General features: G+C 44.5%; 1 protein-coding gene across 1 annotated transcript in view; it reads left to right on the plus strand.

Annotated features, from left to right (window-relative positions):
* The window catches only part of Retreg1 (reticulophagy regulator 1), a 143196-nt gene that overhangs the window by 56656 nt on the left and 67125 nt on the right, over positions 1–19415 (plus strand). Inside the window, exon 3 of the mRNA XM_055619012.1 lies at positions 3990–4020. Coding sequence (XP_055474987.1) covers positions 3990–4020 — 31 coding nt within the window. The remainder of the gene's footprint in view (positions 1–3989; positions 4021–19415) is intronic.

Below are 19415 nucleotides of genomic sequence, written 5' to 3' on the forward strand. Positions count from 1 at the left end.
TGTGGCCAGGATTGGAAGCAGAGCTGTTTGAAAGCCTTCAAGCTCTAATGCTCAGGACCCATCAATGTCTTCAGTTTTTAGCTCAACCAGTTATTGGGTAGTTACACAGTGGAGAACTTATTTGCAAATAATGTCCTTGAAATCCCTCTACATGGCAAAATTGTCCTTGAAAACATTGAGGAGGTGGAGTTGAAGGCTGCCAGCAGCCTAAAGTCCCTAATTCAACTCCGGGTTAACAGAGCATGCCTGTAATCTCAGCCAAGGCTGTGGCAGGAGATCAGAATTTGAGGCCCCTGGGCTAAGGAGGAAGTGCAAAGCCACAGCAGGATTGCTCATTGAGATTCTGTCTTAAAATAAAAAGGGGATCTAGCTCAGCAGTGCAGTGCTCACCAACACACACTAGGCCTTAGGTCCGGTCACTAGCGGTGCAAAAGAAAGAAAAGTGACATGAGGTGAAAAAGAATAATTCTCAAGCTAGCTTAAGGTCCTTTCCTAGCTATGGAGAAGCTGGATTGATAGATGGTTTCCTGTGGCTGTAATGGATTACCACACACTTGGTGTCTCAAAACAACAGACAACACTTTTCTCATAGCTGTGGAAGCCATCAGCTCAGATGGCACACCAGCAGGTCTGTCTTCATCCTGGAGGCTCTGGTGAAGGGCCCATCCCTGGTTCTTCCTGATGTCAGTTGGTGCTGTTGCCCTCTGGCTTGTAGCTGCATCATCACAGCCCTGCTTCTGTGGTCACAACAGCTTCTCTTGGACCTCCTGAATTCAACCCCCCCCCCCCAGCTCTCTGCAAAGAATGCTTGTGATTGTAATTGGTGCCCACCTGGATGACCTAGGGTGATCTTCTTCATTCTTCACCTGATGGCACCTGCCAAGTTCCCTTTTCTCTATGAAGCAGCATTCACAGATGCTCTGCCTGCTCTAGTGATGAACACGTCATCCTGAAACAGAAGAGAACCGATTCTTAAACCACGAAATGGAATTTGGTTCGGGTGAAGGGCCCCAGTGAGTGACAGTCCATAAACTGGCAGTCTCCCCTTTCAGCTGGCACAGTCAGGGCATCTGGGTTCTCTGTCTTCTCATTGGTCAGGCTGTGCTGTGTCTTTTTGTGCCAAAGCTAGTTATAAACACAAGCTTCTGAGGGGGATGCAGAGATACTGGCCTTTGCCATCACCCCTGCCCCTTCCCCAGGCCACTGCAAAAGGCCTATCTTTCTCTTAGGCTTTTCACTGAATGATATTGTTCTGAACACAGCATTTCTTTGCATGAAAAAAGATTAAAAAAGAAAAGAAAAGAAAGAGATGGGCTTCCTTCTGCTGCTTTCCTCAGTCATTGGCTGGAGAAACCTTAGGGTTTCTTTGTCCTCCCTTACTGAGTCTTTCAGGACAAAGACCCAATTGAGCTCCATGAATAGCTGGCTGGAGATGGCGGCAGGGTTTCCAGCCCCACACAGTACTGGCTGCAGTAGGCTGCTCTAAGGGAGATGTAGACTTCGTTGCAAACTCTATCAAGAAGCAGCTGTGACATCGCTATGGCTCTCATCAGAACCATCAGTCACTCTCAGACACCCCCCACGCATGCTGCCATAGCAGCTAGGGAAGCCTCGCTCAGCTCAGCAGAGCTGTCTGGGACCTTGTGCCTCTTTCCCCCCCTCTCAGCTGCCTGCTTTCCACATCCTTGGCTAAATGCATGAACTTTGCTGGTTATGAGCTTAGTTGTATATCCTCTCCAAGTGTTTTTGTTTTTGTTTTTGTTTTTGTTTTTTTTTTCAGTACGCTTCCCACATTTTAAGTTGAACATCCCTAGGAAGTAGCTCTGTGCACATTACTGAATAGCTGATCATGAAGTGTTTTTTTTTTTTTTTTCTTTTTTTTTAATCTTAGGAGACAGGAACTCTGTACCCACTGAGAAGCAAGCAAAGCCCTCCCCGCTTCTCCTTTCTACTTCCCATCATCCTCTCTGATACACTCTCAGTACTTCACGGAAACAAATGGAGAAAAGGGAAGCAGGGCTCCAACCATGCGAATTAGCTTTTCTCTGTGAAACCTGCAGGTCCCCAGACCTTCGGTTAGTGAGTCATTGCGACCGCCAGCTGCAGCAGACTCCCAATGTAGACGTCAGAAGTGTGCACCCCAGATTACTGATTACGCTGTGCACCCCTGAACTGCTGCTCACCCGCAGGCTCTGAGGCTGTCTTTTGTAGCATGTAAAACTCCCCCTACATCCTCAAACTGAGCTGTGAACCCCTTCTCCTCTACCCCCATGCTAACTAGAGTCAGCCATCTCCACCTCAGGCTCTAAGGTCTTCACGCAGTACCTGTGAGGAAAGAGGGCCCAGTAGGTGTCCCCAACTGCACCCCCACAGCCGTGTGGCAGAGGGTAGTCCTGGAAGCTCTGGGTCTTTCTGTCTTTCCACCTGTGAATCCACGCTATCTATTTATGCCACAGCTCAGCAGTCTCTTGCTCACTGAGATTAGACCTAGTTGAGGTTGGGCCTGTGGTCTCTAGTCCCTCGCACACTCTCCCTTTACTGTTATTCTGACTTGGTTTATCTCAGGCCTGGAATCAGTAGCCTGTGCGTTAGCCACTTGCCCACACTTAGCCCTCCCAAGGAAGCTGTCAAGCCTCCATGTGCAAAGCCCCAGTCCTCGGTACACTGTGCTCACCCACTAGGTCTCTGTCCCTGTGGAATCAGCTGACAGTTTACTCGTTCCCTCTGTAGCCCTTTGCTAATTGTGCTGTGCTTGGAACCCATCTTGATCAGAACTTCCCCCCTCTATACAAGCATCATCGGATCTCTGTTCGGTGGTGGTAGCAATTTCGGAGTTGCCCAGTTCTCTTGTCCTTCAACCATAATACTTTCTCCACTTCTTAACAATAAGACAAGCATCTCACGCCAGCCTCTCTTTTCTCCACTGAAGACTCCAGAGTCGTTGGAGAAACTGTGAAGACACACATTAGGCTAGTATGAGGTGAGGGCAAGCCAGTGTGTTTTCTGTCCATATCTCTAAATCTAGGTAAGTCTACAGTATTGCTCACAGCCCCCTGCATTAAGTTAACTTCATTTTACATGCTGCTCCACTCAAGAAGGCTTGAGTCAGGTACAGAAAACACAATTGTTTCTGAGGCCTAGGAGGAGCAGTCTCGTACCACAACATGCTTGAGGAAGGGTTCATCCCTTTGCTTAAGCAACCACAGCAATGAAGGAAACCAGATTAATTGCATAATTCAGTTGTTCAAAGAATTAGAAGCTTAAGAATTTTGAGCAACTTTTTCCTAGCAGTGAGTGTTAAGAGGAATTTGACGGGGGATGTTCAACCAATAGTGGATATTGAAGATCACACAAAGGCAATACCTTTGATCTTTGGTTCATTGCAAAGTGCAGAAAATGTCTCCTGGTTGTTTCTTACTGAGCTCTTTTAAGTCTGGTAGCTGGTATGTACTTTCAATACTTGGTCCAATAAAGACAGTCCCTGGAGTTTTGATAAGTAGATCTGTCTGTCTGTCTGTCTAGCTATCTATTAATTATCATCTATCTGTCTATCTACCTACCTACCTATAATCTATCTTCCTCATCATCATCAAGTAATTTTTTTTCTGTTGGTCTCATTGGAGCTTAGATGGAAGGTTAAACTATCTGAAGACTGCACCATATCTATCTCCCTTTCATTACCACTTCCTTTGTCCTACTTGTCTGTCCTTTCTGAAGTATGATGGTTTGTATCTCTTGTCAAGTCTTAAACTGATTCTTGGACAGCACTTTTTCTGAAATGCACATGAGGCAGGTACTGGGTCCTAGAGTGTCCTACCTTTATGATACTCAAGTGTTTTGTAGACTGTTGGCTGCATCCATCGTAGTGTTGATATAGTCTAGCATTTAAGAGATGTAAATGCTGGAGAAGCTTGGGATGTTGATAGGCTGGCAAATGCCCCCGGAGAGTGACAGCTTGCTTATGTTTTACATTTTACTTCCTGTTGCAGGTGCACAGCTGTGGAGAAGCCTCAGTGAAAGGTAGGGAATTTTTCCATCAACGATGTGGCGCATGGATGGTAGGGTGGTGGGGAGGGTAGGTGACTTGAGCTGCGGAGGTGTGTCACTGATTTTACATCTTAGCAACGGGGACCTGAGTCCCTATAAGGATCTGCAAGACTGTGGAAAGTGAAGCTGAAGGAGGGGACAAAATGGGGAAATTACTGCAGGAATACATGTATTTCCCTGAGTAGCTGGGCAGTGGTTTGTGGCTCACTTGTGTGAGGATGCAGCCATGAGGAGGAGGGGCCTTTCTGTTTCCTTTCGGTTTTGGAGTGTGAATGACAGTTGTTGCAGAGAAACGGTGGGGGCAGCAGTGAGTTATAGAACTCTGTTGGAATGTTCCAGAAGGGCTGGACATGCTGACAGTTCAGAGGGCTGGAGAAAGGTGGAAAAGAAAAGGAGAAATAAAAGCTTCGGATACTGATCAGCCATTTGGCTTCTGTCCCACTAGGGCTACATCAGCTTCTTGACCATCATCTGCACTGCAGGGAGGTGACTGTTTCCAAATGGAAGAAGGACAAATTAGAGCAGTGATGAAAGGGCACAATTTACTTCATCCATTGTACATATGAGACATAAAAAAGATGGAGAAAGTTTAATGATTAATATTCCAGTGAAGCTAATGTTTGTTGGAACTGATTTTTTTTAAAAGAATGGATTTGGCCATATATATTTGTGTTACTTAAGAAAGGATGGTGGGAATACATGACTTGTAATGGAGGTGACATTGAAGAAGGGTTTGTGCCATTTTCATCCCATCAGCATGATTTATGCCTGCTGTCACCATGAGCCACTTGGCCTGAGACTGTCTCCAAGTTAGCTCTCCTTTAGAGACTGACTCTGTTGGGAAGCTGGGTAGTCAGGAAACTACTGATGAGAACACAGTCAGACAAGGGGATCTGGCCTCGTTCTTGAGGCCCTCAAGTGGCCCCTTGCACATGCCTGGGGTTGGAGGGGTCTAGTCTTGGCTACATGTTGGGACACAGTAAGCAGCTTTTGCTTGCTATGCTTTCTATACACTGGGAGAAAAGAAGGAGGGTTGCTTTCTAATTGTAGTTGCTGTAAGATCGGACCAAGGATAAAAAAAGTAAGCAAGGTCATGTGCTGTTTGGCCCAGAGTTCTCTCTGATCAGTCCGACTATCTTTTGCTCTGCTTTGGAAAGTGTTTGTCGAAATCCATGAGTCAGATGACAGTGGCTAAAAGAGCATGACATTACATTGTTCGCTAGAAGATGGGTACAACTGGAAATAATCATATTACATGAAGTAAGCCAGTTTCAGAAGGACAGATGTCATATGTTTTCACTCATCTGTGGTCCCTAGATCTTACGTAGTTACTTAAAGGCATGTATGCATATATAAAGTGGAAGTAGAAGTGAAAGCATCTGTGACAACAAAGGGGAGAAACAGAAAGAGGGTGAGGGTACAGCAGGAAATATGTTCAGTGTACAAGGTATACTTGTATGAAAAACATTTGACACAATTAAATGAAAAGCTAAAAGAAAACCTGCATGTCAGAACTGTAATCCCCAAAATAACAGTGGTTATTTTTGTGTTATTTTAATGGTGGGTCATAGGGGAAGGGCCTAGGTCACAAGGACTCCTCCACATGAATGGACTCTAGCTATAGAGAGGATTGCGGCTGGGAATTACAGCTCTTGCTGTTCTTACTATATGGTGCCCCTGCCCCGGCAAGAAGGCTGGTATCACACAGGCCCCTGATCTCGGACGATGTGTTTGTTCTCAGAAGTTTCCAGTGTAGCATGCTATTCGGGATGTTAGTGATGGGAATTTCTAATATTTCTGCTGAGTTTCTGAGGTGATAACTTGACATAACATGTTCTGTGGTTCTCAGCATCTGGCCTTGGGTAGTGCTATCTTTAGCAATGAAAAAAAATTGAAAAGAAAACAGCTTACAGGTTAAAATATGTGATGGGAAGCAGATCACCGGAGATAGAAGGGAAGGCACTCTATGCTCGTGGCAGCCATGTGGGATTAGGATCTTTTTAGTCCAAGTTCATGGGCACAAACCTTAACCAACTCTAACCTGGACTCTCACCCTCCTCCCTGGCAGCGTCTGGTCATTGTCCCCACTGTCCTTGGGTACAACAGCTGAGAGACTCAGATTACTCAGCAAGGGTTAGTTTTCCCTCCGTCAGTGTCTGTTTTCAGTCTGGGCTTGGTCTCAGCATGAGCCTGCCTTCCTGTCTGTGAGGCTTTCTTCGCTTTGGGTAAAGTGTTCAACAACGCTGGCGGCGCACGTGTACACGGAAGCGCGTGTACAAATACTCGACACGTTTAAGGACTGTCTGTAGACTCTGCAAGTGTTGGCGCTGCAGCAGTTCATACTGCCAAAGCCTGGCTCTGATCTTCAGCAGCATCCGCAGTAACTGGGAAACTTAGCTCAGTTGCCACCTCATGTCTGCACAGGTACCCAGAACAGTTGCTTGTGCAGATGTGATTCTAGGTGAGCACGCTTTGAGAAAAGCTCTTTCTTCAGATGTTTGACAACTGCAACTCTATGCAGGGTTTATGCAGAGGTAGGTTGCTGTCCTCTGGGCTGAATTAATAACTCCTGAGACTCCTCCCTAGCGTTGGGTTGAGGCCCTCTCTAGAGTCTCATATTATCTTCTGGTTTCTGCAGAACTATGGCTGTTGATTTAGTGAAATCCTCTGTTAACAAGTGGTAATGCATTCAATCTTTTCCTGCGTATGTGCTTTCCTTTTAAAAACAAAGTGGCCTACTGAGTTTATCTCAGTAGATATGGTAGGAAGAGGAAACTTTACTTAAATCTTTGCCATTCAAGTGGTTTTTTACCTAGCTCTTTAAAAGTTTGTTCATTATAACCCAAATTAAAGGTCTAGGTTTTCTTCATCATAAATCATTTTATTGTTCAGTATTGATTTATCTAAAGTCTATTTCATTTGTATTAAAGTTGTTGAAATTGAGACTGGCAGACCCTGGGGGATTTCTGACAGATCTTCAAGGATGCCAAGGAACTTGTAGCAAGGAGCTGTCTGTAGCAGGCAGTGGTGGGCCTTGGATTCAGCTACAGCTGAGACCTGTACCAACTTGACTCACCTTGAGGCAGAGCACAGGTCATCCTAGCCACAGGGCTAAGCAGGATTCCCAGGGTTTTGCCCCTGTGTGACCAAATCACAGATTCCCCCTCTTGTTCTGTGTCTCAGAACAAGAGTTCTGTTTTCTCCTCCTCACACACCCAGAGCAGCAGCATGGGCACTGACACTTGGCATTGGCCTGAAATGCTCTTTTGTGCCACAGGCTTCCATATAGTTCCCACAGTAGTTGCTCTTGCTACTCTGTATTTTGAGGGACAGGGAGTGAATCTTTGACTGTTAAGTCCAAATTGTGGTATCCATCCAGCTCACAAGCTGGACTGAGTCAGAGAACTAAAGCAGATGCTAGGACGTTAAATTCCTAAGACATTATTCCTCTTAAAAAATGAATACTCACCTAGTGTCTCTACGTTGTTGTCTCCTCTGACAAATGGAACATAGTTTAAAATTGTGTGTGTATTGCTAGAAATTGAACCCAGAGCTTTTTGCATACAAGGAAGTGTTTGTTCTACCACTGAGCAACACCACCAGCCTGAGAAACATTATTTAAAATGCAATTATAACTCTTGCTCATATACAGTCTATAGGCAAGATTGGCAGATCCAAATTCCCAAGCGTAAGGTTGGTATCTTAAATGTGTAACCTCTCCCAGTGACAGTTAACTCCCATGTGTTAAACTCTCAGACCTCACAGCTTTAATTTCACTTCATGCGTTGTAAAGTTTCTTGGTTCTTTCTGCATTGTAACCCAGACTCCCCCCCCCCCCCACACACACACACAGGAAAGTGTGGCATCTTGCGGTGTAGACATGTTCTTTGAAGGGTGTCCATGAACTTCAAAGGAGTATCTTCCGGTGAAAGGTTCATTTGGTTGGGTGAAGTGAAGAAGAGATTTTCTTTTTCAGAAAGAAAATCAGCCTTAGCCCAGAATGTGCTGGATGCCTGTGTAAACCTATTTTGGCTGATGACACCCAGGCAGGCCTGGTAACTGAGCTGCACAACTTGAAAGCCTGTCTTCTGCCAAAATGAGAACTCCAATAGGCCTTTTATGCCTTAAAAAAAAATAACAGTTGAGCACAATTCTGTAGTTATCTATTGTTCAGTGGGGACTCAAAGCCCCTTTCTTCCTCTCCTGACAAAAGAAGGGGCCCATTCATGGGCAGAACAAACCCTCCCAAGGGCTGCTGGGCTGGGTCTTCAGGCGATGCACAGGGCTCTCCTAAGAGTCCAGCCAAGTCGATCATGTTGTTCAAGTTGCACTTTGATATTGAGACTCATCAAAGTCAACTACAAAAGGGGACTCAAATGTGAAGTCACCCCGGAGGAAAGGACCTGGAGAACGAGGCTCACTGTCTCTCACCACCAGTGGTATACTTACCTGAAAATTATTTATGAGACTTTTTAAAAAATATTTAAATCTCAAATAGTGTATTTGTTCCTTTTTTATTATTAGTTACATTTTATTAACTCTGTATCCCAGCTGTATCCCACTCCCTCATTCCCTCCCCACCCCACCCTTCCTCCTTTATCTCCTCCCTGCCCCTTTCCAAGTCCACTGATTGGGGAGGACCTTCTCCCCTTTCATCTGATCCTGTTTTATCAGGTATCTTCAGGACTGGCTGCAAAGTCCTCCTCTGTGGCCTAACAGGACTGCTCCTCCCTTGGGGGGTGGGGATGTCAAAGAGCCTGCTAATGCATTCATGTCAGAAATAGTCCCTGTTCCCCTTACTAGGGAAACCCACTTGGTTACTGAGCTACCACGGCCTACATCCAAGCAGAGGTTCTAGGTTATATCCATACATGGTCCTTGGTTGGATAAACAGTCTCATATAAGACCCCTGTGCCTAGATATATTTGGTCCTTGTGGAGCTCCTATCCTCTCCACATCATATTAACTCCCCCTTCTTTCATATGATTCCCTGCACTCTGCTGAAAGTTTGGTTTTGAGTCTCAGTATCTGCTTTGATACACTGCTAGGTAGAGTCTTTCAGAGGCCCTCTGTAGTAGGCTCCTGTCCTGGTACTTGTTTTCTCCTACTCCAGTGCCCATTCCATTTTTCTTTCTAAGTGAGGTTTGATCGTCTTACTTCGGGTCTTCAACAAGGACATTTGCTCAACCATGTTTGTAGCAGCTTTATTTGTAATAGCCAGAACCTGGAAACAACCCAGATATCCATCAACAGAAGAATGGATACAGAAATTGTGGAATTTCTGTATCAATGGAATACTATTCAGCAATCAAAAACAAGGAAATCATGAAGTTTGCAGGCAAATTATGTGATTTAGAAAAGATCATTCTGAGTGAAGTATCCCAGAAGGAGAAAGACAAGCATGGTATATACTCACTTATATAGACCTATAAGATATGATAAACATAATGAAATCTGTACACCTAAAGCAGATAAATATTGATGAGCCTTTGAATGTGTCCTGTACTGGATGTTTAAGGCCCACACTCTTCTTCTGGGGGAGACTGTGATGAAGAAAGTACCATCCCAGTGTGGAACTCCGAGCCCCTGGTGTAGGCGTTTGCCACCGCAATGAATATGTTCTTTAAAAAAGTGTTAAAAATAAAACTCAGGGTATTAAAAATAAGGTTGGGGATGAGGACGTATCCCAGCTGGCAGAGTGTTTGTCTAGCATGCACTAGGCCCTGGGTTCAGTCCCTAGCACCTCATAGAAACAGTGTGGTGGACGTGCCTGTGCACCTAGAACCCGAGTTCTAGGGAGGTAGAGGGAGGTGAATCAGAGGTTCAAGGCTTATCGTGGGCTATATAGCATGTTGGGGGCCAGCCTGGGATATAGGACATACTCTCTCAATAAGATATTATCGTTGTGCTTCTGTCTGGCTGTGCTTCACTTACGTCTTAATGCTGTGAAATGTTCCATCGAATGTGGACATTGTGCCTACAGCACAACCTTTTAATCCCACCTATTTGCACGGCCAATAGTTTCGGCGAGTCTCTGAACTCACTACATTGCAGTGCAAAAGCTTGAAGGAAGGGAAAAGGGGAAAGCCTGGTGCATAACGTGAGCAGCTGCCGAACTGAGGAAGCTGCATCCACGGAAGGGTGTGTGAAATCGGCACTGGTTTTTGGGCCCAGACAGAATTTAGAAACATTGCGACCCTTCTGGATAGTTACCCTTTGTGGTTAGTAAATTGAGTCAGCTCAGCGCTGCTTCTCCGCTGGTGGTCACTAGAGGGCGTGAGGAGGCGGGACCTCTCAGCTCTGGGAGTCGGAGAAGTAACCCAGTGCTAGGGAAATGAAGCCGTCCACTCCAAAGCGGGGTTAACACCTAGGCATTGGGGAAAGACAGAAACATTCGTGCTTTCCCAGTTACAAGAAGAAAAGCCAATTAAAATGTACATCTGTCTATGTGTGTGCAATGTAAAGAAGAGTAAAATAAATAAATAAATAAATGAACATAGGCTAAGAGAAGTGATAGGACAGTGTGAAGAAATACGTTCCCACGGGGAGTAAGACAGACTGGGCGAGGACACTCACAAGTGAATGCCAGACTAGGGACAAATGGCTGTAAGACATAGTTTTAAAGGCTAATGGTTTGTGAGAGCGGAAGAACTCAGAGTTCTGGGTCGTTTTGCTACTGTTTCTACCCTCTGTCAGAATCTTCTGAATCGCTCTATTGTTGCTGTAGGAAGTCTTTCCTTCCCCCTCCTCCATATATTGTTCCTGAATCAAAACACATAGACAACCCTCTTCTCCCTCCCAATTCCAGAACCCTACAAAAAGCCAAATCACAAACCCCAGAAAATACCTTAATTTTTAAGCAAATTGTGTAGAAAGAGGATAAATTGGTGAGTCATTAATTCTGGGTATAAAATAACCATTTAAACTTATAGGCAAATAATCCCTGTTTGTTAGTAACATACCCATGTCCATGGTGCCGTGAGATGTTTCCAGAACCTTGATGTGCTTAGAGTGGGCCAGGCAATCCTGCTGTCCCCACTACATCCGTAATCCCTCCCTACGTCTGTCACCTTTCATGTAATAGGGACTCTGCGGATGTGGGGTGTGGATATTTTCTGGGTTACATGGGCCCAGGACCACCAGATGGCCCTGTGCAGATCAAAGCAGGATGGGGTGGAGAGGAGGTGCCGCGGTGGGCCAGGAGGTGATGGAGGGGAGTCGAAGAGTGTGGGCAACTCCAAGGTGCCAGGAGAGGCAGGCCTTAGCCTCAGGATGGGAGCCGACTAACAGGCCGCAGCTGTAAGACTGCTTGTGCCAAGCTTTAAGCCATAAGCCTGTGGTGGTATTGCAGCAACCGTAGGAAGCTAAAAGAATAGTCACGGTGATGTGAAAGAGTCAGTCTTCACTGGAAACTGTCAAGGGCAAGTTGGTCAGGGCGCAGCTCCATCCATGAGAGCAATGCCGTTTTACCTGGTTTGCGCGGTAGTTGCCTCCTGACGCAGTTTGACCCAGTTGGTCCAAGAGCAAGCTCCTGATGCTGAAGCAGCAGTGTCAGGGCTGGTGGAACAGAAAGGCGAGCATTGCGAAGACAAGAGCCAAGAGTGCACCTGGGGGGATATTGCCACTGGGTCAGAGGGAAAGAAATGACGAGTGCAAAAGGAACTAGTGTGGTCAGGAGGGTCCTGAGTAATAGGACCATGCCATGCTGGGAGCCAGGGTGGAGCACTGCTTGGGGCAGGACAGAGCAGTGTGTGTCCTGAGAGCCAGATGGAAAGCCCCGGGGAGCATCAAAACATTGGGAGACCTCCAGGAATAGCTTTCTCTGAGTTTCATTTATGAGACTTCTAGGACTGAAAACAAATCCAGGCAGGGGCTTAAAGACAAGAGGAAGGCTGAGAAAATGGGGGTTGCCATGATGAGCTACATCCTGGGAAATGATGGGGTAGTGAATGGAGAGAGTCTTAGCTAGTGACCAGAAGAAAAGACTGGTGTTGCTCTCTGGTTCCAGACTGTTTTCATTACCCTCAGAGGGAAGCTCACCACCGTCAGGTAATCGTTTCCATGTGTCTCCTTCCTCTTGCTCTAGACAACCACAGTCTGCTGCTCTTTGTGCATTGGCCTCTGGGTATTCGTCTAAACAGCTGTATGTCCTTCATTAATTTTGTCTGGCTTCTTTAGCTTTGCATAATCACTTCAGGATGCACCCACGATATAACCTTTACCATATCTCATTCCTCCTTACAGCCGAGTAATACTCCTCTGCCTAGATATGCCACATTTTGCTCTGCCATCCCTTAATGGTCTCTCTGGCTTTTCCGTCTTGTGAGAAGTTTGATTTCAGCTTGTTTGATTTTGTTCTAAACACAGAGCGCTAAGGCCATTTGAGTAAAGAAGAGGTGTGCGTGTATAAGGACGACTGCACGGGACTTAACGGGGGCCTCAGCCCTGTATACGGCTGTGGTGGGCTCGGCTTCTGATGGACTTTGTTAGTAGCCTACAGGTCTTTTTGTGGAATATTGGAGCTGACATGAAGTACCTCCGCAAATGCTGAATTCTAGGCGGTATTTATCTGCTTCCCTCCTCCAGTCCCTGAAGCCAGAGCATCCCCCCTATGGAAAGAACTTGGGGCCATAGGGGCTGTTCATCTGTCCTTTAAGTCATGCTGCCTCTTAAATCTCTATTTTAACAGTAGCAGGGAAAAGGGAAGTGCAGGGTCAATCTTGTTGGAGTTCTGCATCAGTAAAAAGAGCAGGTCTGTGGTGTCATCCCTGACTGGAGAGCATTGCTGTGTAACTCATGTGCTGGTCATTCGTTATTTTGAAGGCTATTCTTACTTGTGTCTGCTTTTAATACCTGGACAACTGGGAGAGGACTTATAATCCTGCAGCCATTTGGCTTGTATTCTTCAAGAGTATTTTTAAACTAAAACATCCAGAGCCGTCTCTTGTCACTGAGAACACAGGCACCCTCTGTACGCTTTTCTTTTCTCATTTAGGTTTCAAATAGTATTTTGAATTACACAAACCCCCACACACAAATACTTAAACAACATTTCCCTTGGTGTTTTTATTTTTAGTTGATGACTATTTTTATTAAAATGAGCAAGGAAATTTTAAATCATGGCTCTGGAGCCATCTGCTATGGAAAGAAAACTGTTTTTTTCTAAACCGCACCAAGCTGAACAACCTCAACTCAGATATGGACATTTAATTTCAATAAATTGCACATGTAAATATTTCCCTCAATCTTACTGTAATGTTTAAGGAGATTTAAATGAATGTACCATGTTCAGCATATAATATTAACCAATTGGGAGGAATTTAAATATTTTTAATTAATTTTTATTTTGTGTTTTTATGTGTATGAGTGTTTATCTGCATGCTTGCCTGTGCACCACATGTATTCAGTGTCCTGGGAGGTTGGGGGCAGAAAGAGGTATCAGCGCCCCTGGAACTGGAGTTAGAGGTAGTTGTGAGCTGCCATGTGGTGCTAGGAACTGAAGCCTAGTCCTTTGTGAGAATAGAAAGCTCTCTCAGCCTTTAGCCTCTGAGTCTTCACCCTATCCCTCAAGAGGCTTTTAAATGAAATTGAAACTTGTGTTTTTAAATTGAATGCTGGGTCTCAAATGAATTTGGGATTTAAAACAAGATGACCTCAGGTCCTTTCTTATAAGCAGAGAAGGAAAAATTTGGCGTTTTCATTGTTGTGATAACATTGTGGAGAAAAGTTAAAGGATTCACTTTGGCTTATAATGCAGACACTTCAGAGAATGGTCTCTTGACTTTGCTGTGTCTGGTCCCTTGCATAATGAGCTGGGACATCATGGTGGGGACCCTGTGTAGGAGCAAAGTGGCTCATCTCATGATGGACAGGAGAAAGTGAGAAGAAAAGGATTAGACCAGGGACAAACTCTGCGTTTCACAGATGTATTCTCCCAAGGGCCTGCTAGTCATCTACTTATCTATGTTCTCATTCAGTTAGCACCCTCACAGTTTGCTCTCAATAGCACCACCAGAGGGGAGCCAAGCCTTCAACATGTGAACACTTTATGGGGACATTTCTCATCCAAGCCGTAGTTAACATTTACAAACGAGTTATCTGTTGGCGATCAAATCATACCCCCTTTTTCCTAGTGGAAGGAGGTAGTGGTGCTGGGTTAAAGAATCTGTGTTGTCTGTGTAGGAATCATGGGTACTAGAAACCAATTGTCAGTTTGTCTTTGGTTCCTCAGTCAAGGCATGAGAGCTTTCCAATAGTGAAAGAAGATATGACTTGCCATGATAAGCGCCTCTTGCCCATCATAATATGGGGTTCATATGTAATCAACAGCTGAAAGGCAATTGTAAATTCCAGAGGAAGCCTTGCTGCATGACTGCTGCCAATGGATTCTGGGAATAGGAGAAAAACTATTCTCTGGTAAGCAAGTGATTAAAAGAAACAGAGAGAGGCCAGTGAGAAGTGGATTGACAGTTGTTCAACTCTGATGCCACGTCAGCAACACTTTCGCTCTTTGCCACCTTGGCTTACCATGACCTGTTGGCTCAGACTCTCTGTTTCTTGGTTGGATTGCGAGTACAGAACGCTATAGACTGGGCGACTCAGATGGCAAGCATTTATCTCTCACTTTGCTGGAAGTTGGCAGTCTGAGATTATGGGTTCTTGATATGATCCCTCTTCTGGGTTTAAGAGCACCATTTTCTCATTGTATCTTCACATGGCAGACAGAAAGCACTCTGGCCCATCACCCCCTTCTAAGGCAACAGTTCCACCATGGGGGTCCATCTCATCAGCTCACCAAAACCACACTCAGCTCCAGAAGCTTACTTTTGGGAGTTAGCAAGTTGCATGTAAATTTAAGGTTTGCAGATGGTCATCCCAGCACTCTCCTTTATCAGCCACTCATCTCTGTCCTTTTGGATATGGTGAGGGGGGACGTGCAGGGATGGGAGGGTTTGGCAGAACGCCTCAGAATGCAGAATTAGGGAGTCAGGTAAAGTCCCGGGCAATCTAGACCCCAGAAAGGATCGTGATGGGGCAAGAGCTGAGAGGCAGTCTGCTCTCACTGCTTCCGTGGGAGGGACTGTCTAATGCCTTCTGGTTATGGAGTGCTGGTGTTTCACGGCTCCCTCTGATCCCCAGCGGAAACGTTCCTCACATACTTTTAGACACTTTCCCTTGCATCCAAGCCAACATCATGGCCTTTTGTCTTCCTTGCCTCAGAGGTTGCGCAAGGTGTATCATACTCATAGAAGAAGGCAGGAAGAGCATGGGGACTCAGATCCAGTCCAGCTCTTCCTCTTCATACCCAGATAACCAAAGTGTATCACCTGGCCAAGACAAAGCCAAGAAGGGGAAAATACTTATGGACACCGTGAGGTCATGACCAGCATAGATGTATAAACTACAAGACAGACAGCAGTAATTGTGTCTCCATAATGTGATCTGTTGTTAAATTTTTAAGTGGGGATGCTTTTCACATAGTTTCAGGGGTTTTTATTCCTTCCTTTTATGCCTCCAAAGCTCATTAGAATGATTACTTTTGAATATATATATGTGTGTGTGTGTGTGTGTGTGTATGAGAGGTTTGTGATATATATACATTTCATTTACAGGATAAATGGATAAAATTTCCCAAGTGTATCTGTTCATCTAGCTACCTATCTATTATATATTTATCATATCTATCTATCTATCTATCTATCTATCTATCTATCTATCTATCTATCTAATCTATCTGTCTTTCCTTTTCATTCATTCGTTCCTACATTCCTTCCTTCCTCCCTTCCTTTCTGCTCTTCCTCTTCTATCCTTCTTGACTTTGAATTTCTGGGCTCTAATAATCCTTCTGCCTTAGCCCTGCTGGGAACTGTTCATTTATTTATTTTACCTGGTTTTTTGATTTAGGATCTAATATAGCCCAGGGTGTCCTCAAACTAATTGTGTAGTAGAGGATGACCTTGAATTCTTGATCCTTTTGGCTCCACTTTCCAAGTTTAAGGACCATGTGGAGCTTACCCTTTCAATTATTTATTTACATATATACTATTTACCTATATATTTTTTTGTTTACTGTTTGAAAATTTCACACATGAATATAGCGTGTTTTGATTTTATCCATCCTTCTCTGCCTCCCACTTTCCCATGCTCATCCACTGGTGTCAGGCAGACCTGCTCTTTTGGATCCCTGCTTACACTTTGGGGCCATCTTCCCCATCACGTCTGGCTCTGTAGCCAGTGGATTCATTTTTCCCTTGAACACTTGATGTACGTGAGGCAGGGTGCCAGTGTGAAGATGTTATTACATTTTCTCTGAAGTTAGAACGGGGGAAACCAGTCAAGTGTCAGAGTAGTGCTGAGAGAGCAGGCTGTGGCACGCTGCTGGGCTCAGGGGAGCTGTGAGAGCTCACCTATCAAAGGATTGTATCGAGGGTCTTGCTCATAACTGTACGTAAAGAGGAGACTGTGTTGCTACGTGAAATCAGATGGGAGAAATTTTCATTGGTTGAGATAGGATTATGTCACTGTTAGAAGTTTTCATTGGTTCAAATGGGAGAATTATGTCGCTTTTAGAAGGTTTCATTGGTCCAGATGGCAGAATTATGTCACTGTCAGAAGATTTCATTGATTCTTTAAGGCCTTGAGGAGACCAAGTGCACAATTACGTTTAAACCAATGCTGTTTTGATCAAAACACGCTCACTGAAATGATAATTTTAAGACAAAGTTTTTAAAAAAGGTAGACAGGAGAGGGGTGCCTGAAGGAATGCTGGTAAATTAATTGTACTCACACGCTCTCAGTGCTGGAGCTTGCCATTAGCTCTTATTTGGAATCTGCTTTGTATTTTCTTCCTGTTTTCCCACTTCCTGTTGACTCTGCCTCCTGTTCAGGTCAAAGGGAACTTTGGTGCAACTTGCAGATTCTAGAAACTGACTGCTTTTCAGAAGTTTATTGTTTATCTCAAGAATATGCACTCCTGGGGTCTTTGGACAGGCAGATATGCCACAGACACTTTCCTCCCAGGGTTTTAATGCTTCGTGTTTCCATCCTTGCATGCCACTGGTTTGACTTGAGTGACAGTGCAGAATGGGCTTGTTCAGTGGCCCCAGTGGAGGCAGTAGGCCTTTCAGTTTACCACCGTCCTGGTTCTTGTCCTGGTTCACCCTCCCAGGCCAGCTGGAATGACACAGGAAGTAGAATGAGGGGCCTGAAGAGCTCATTAACCTGTCTCTTTGAGGCGGTTTCAGTGATGACAAAAATTAGCAACACTTTGTTTCCTTCTGTCATGGAAATGAAATGAAATTGTCACTTGGACTCAGGGTATGTTCTGGCAGCCAACAGTATTAAATGTGAGGGAGCACAATGGAATCAAGAAGTTAAGAGGAACAGAGAAGGACAGGAAATTTGGAGTGAAGTGAGCAGCCATCGGTGGAGGATGGCCAAGGATGACGATGATGATGGTGGTGGTGGCAGTGGCTGACTGTCTCCTGTTAGTACGAACACTTGCCCTCTCTGTGCTCATTCCTTTCTGTGTATTCACTAGTTCATCCTCAGGACGGGGCCTGAGGTGGAACAAGGAGCCTCATTTAGAGAGCTCTTACCTGTTGTCTCCTCCATGCCAATCTCTTTAAGTAATATGTTCTCTTCAGAGCAAAATCTCATGTTTTCATTACATGCCCATATTAACAGGCAAGGGTATTAGTATTATCTGTATTTGGGAATTAGAGGTAGTCAGAACCCATGGGGGTGGGGCTTAGCTGGGCAGAAATAGCTCTGACCCTTGGTCCCTTCCAGATGATGAAGAGACAAGATAAGGCATTTATTTTATTTTATTTTTATGGCCAAAAGTGTTTGCTTGCTGTTAAAAGTTTTATGTAGGAGGTTTAAAGGTTGCTCTAGTCATGAAAATGAGGTTGTGCTTTCACTGGGCCCCCAGTGAAAGCAAGCTTTTGAATGAATCAGCTCAGCTGCCAGCTTCAGTTTCCTTACTGGCTAAAACAAGCTGAGCAGACTTGCTATAAAGCTGTGGAAATCAAGATGTGGTCCCAGCAGATGGAATGGTAGCACCCATCATTCCAAGAGTTGATTAGGCAGGTGTAGACATCTGTCACAGATATGCTCAGGGAATTGTCTCTTGCATGAATTGAATTGAAAGTGTTAACTATTGTAGTGCAAACATTGACACATCCACACTCAAGTCCTACGTCGAGTTTACTTGAGGGTAGCCTTTGTCCATTGTACTAGCTTCCTGTCACTGTGACATAATATCGCAAATAAACAACTTCCAAGGACGAAGAGCGTATTTGAGTGTTTTAGAGGTGTCAGTCCAGGTTGCTTTGGCCCTGTTACTGTAGATACGTAACAGCTCTCTGTACAACAGTGGAAGCTTTTGGCACAGGAGGCTTCTCATGTCATCCAGTTGGGAGACAAAGAAAGGGAAAAGGAAGGAGTAGGGCTCCAATATCCTTTTGTGGGGTACACCATCAATCACTTACATTCCTTCAACCAGACACATGTGCTAAAAGTTCTATCATATCTCTATAGTAGGAGGGACCAATTCTCAGCCCTTGAGCTTGTAGGAAACGGTCAGGTTTTACTAACGGCAAGAGGAAGAGGCTTTGAGACTGAGTCTGAGATTCTTATTTCTTCCAAATTCTTACTTTTCTTGTGTGTCTTTTCCTTAAAAGAGCAGTGGCCTGAATGAATTGTTTCCTCCATCCTGGAGGCCCAGGTGACAAGCCAGCAAAGCACCCTGAAGTAAGGGGTGGGTACCAAGTTGGAAGTGTTCTCTCTCTTGCTTGTGGTGGTGATTTAATAGGTGGAAATACTTCAGACTTTTACATTTCAAGGGGGTAGTTTATTCTTTGTAAAACCTTTGTCTGTGAAGTCTACACCTTTCTTTCTTCAGCCCTGAGCCCCTAGCTCTAGAACATTCTGGCCACTGAACACAGGTAGCAAAAAAATAATTATATTTCCTGCCTGAGTTTTTCTTAGACATACAACCAAAACTTCTTTTTCAGTTACTGTCTCAGCCACAGGCATTCCTGTGATATGTGACTTGTCTCTGAAAGACCCAGGTCTTGGAGGCTGTTCCTGAGCTGGGTCTAGTTGGAAGTATTATTATGTAAATATTATAATAAAAGTACCACCACCACTGCCAATAACAAAATAAGTTAATAAAAAATATAGATTTTTTTGTTTTAATCATGGATATATGTATATATTTCTATAGTGCTAGCTATATCTATATATTTCTATGTCTATCATCTGTCATTTCTAACTCTGTAGCTATGTATCTATGTCTATCTCTGTCTGTCCGTATCTATCTATCTATCTATCTATCTATCTATCTATCTATCTATCTATCTATC

Source organism: Psammomys obesus, unplaced genomic scaffold (genome assembly GCF_907164565.1).
Source record: "Psammomys obesus unplaced genomic scaffold, mPsaObe1.curated_primary_1811, whole genome shotgun sequence".
NCBI classification, from domain to species: Eukaryota; Metazoa; Chordata; class Mammalia; order Rodentia; family Muridae; genus Psammomys; species Psammomys obesus.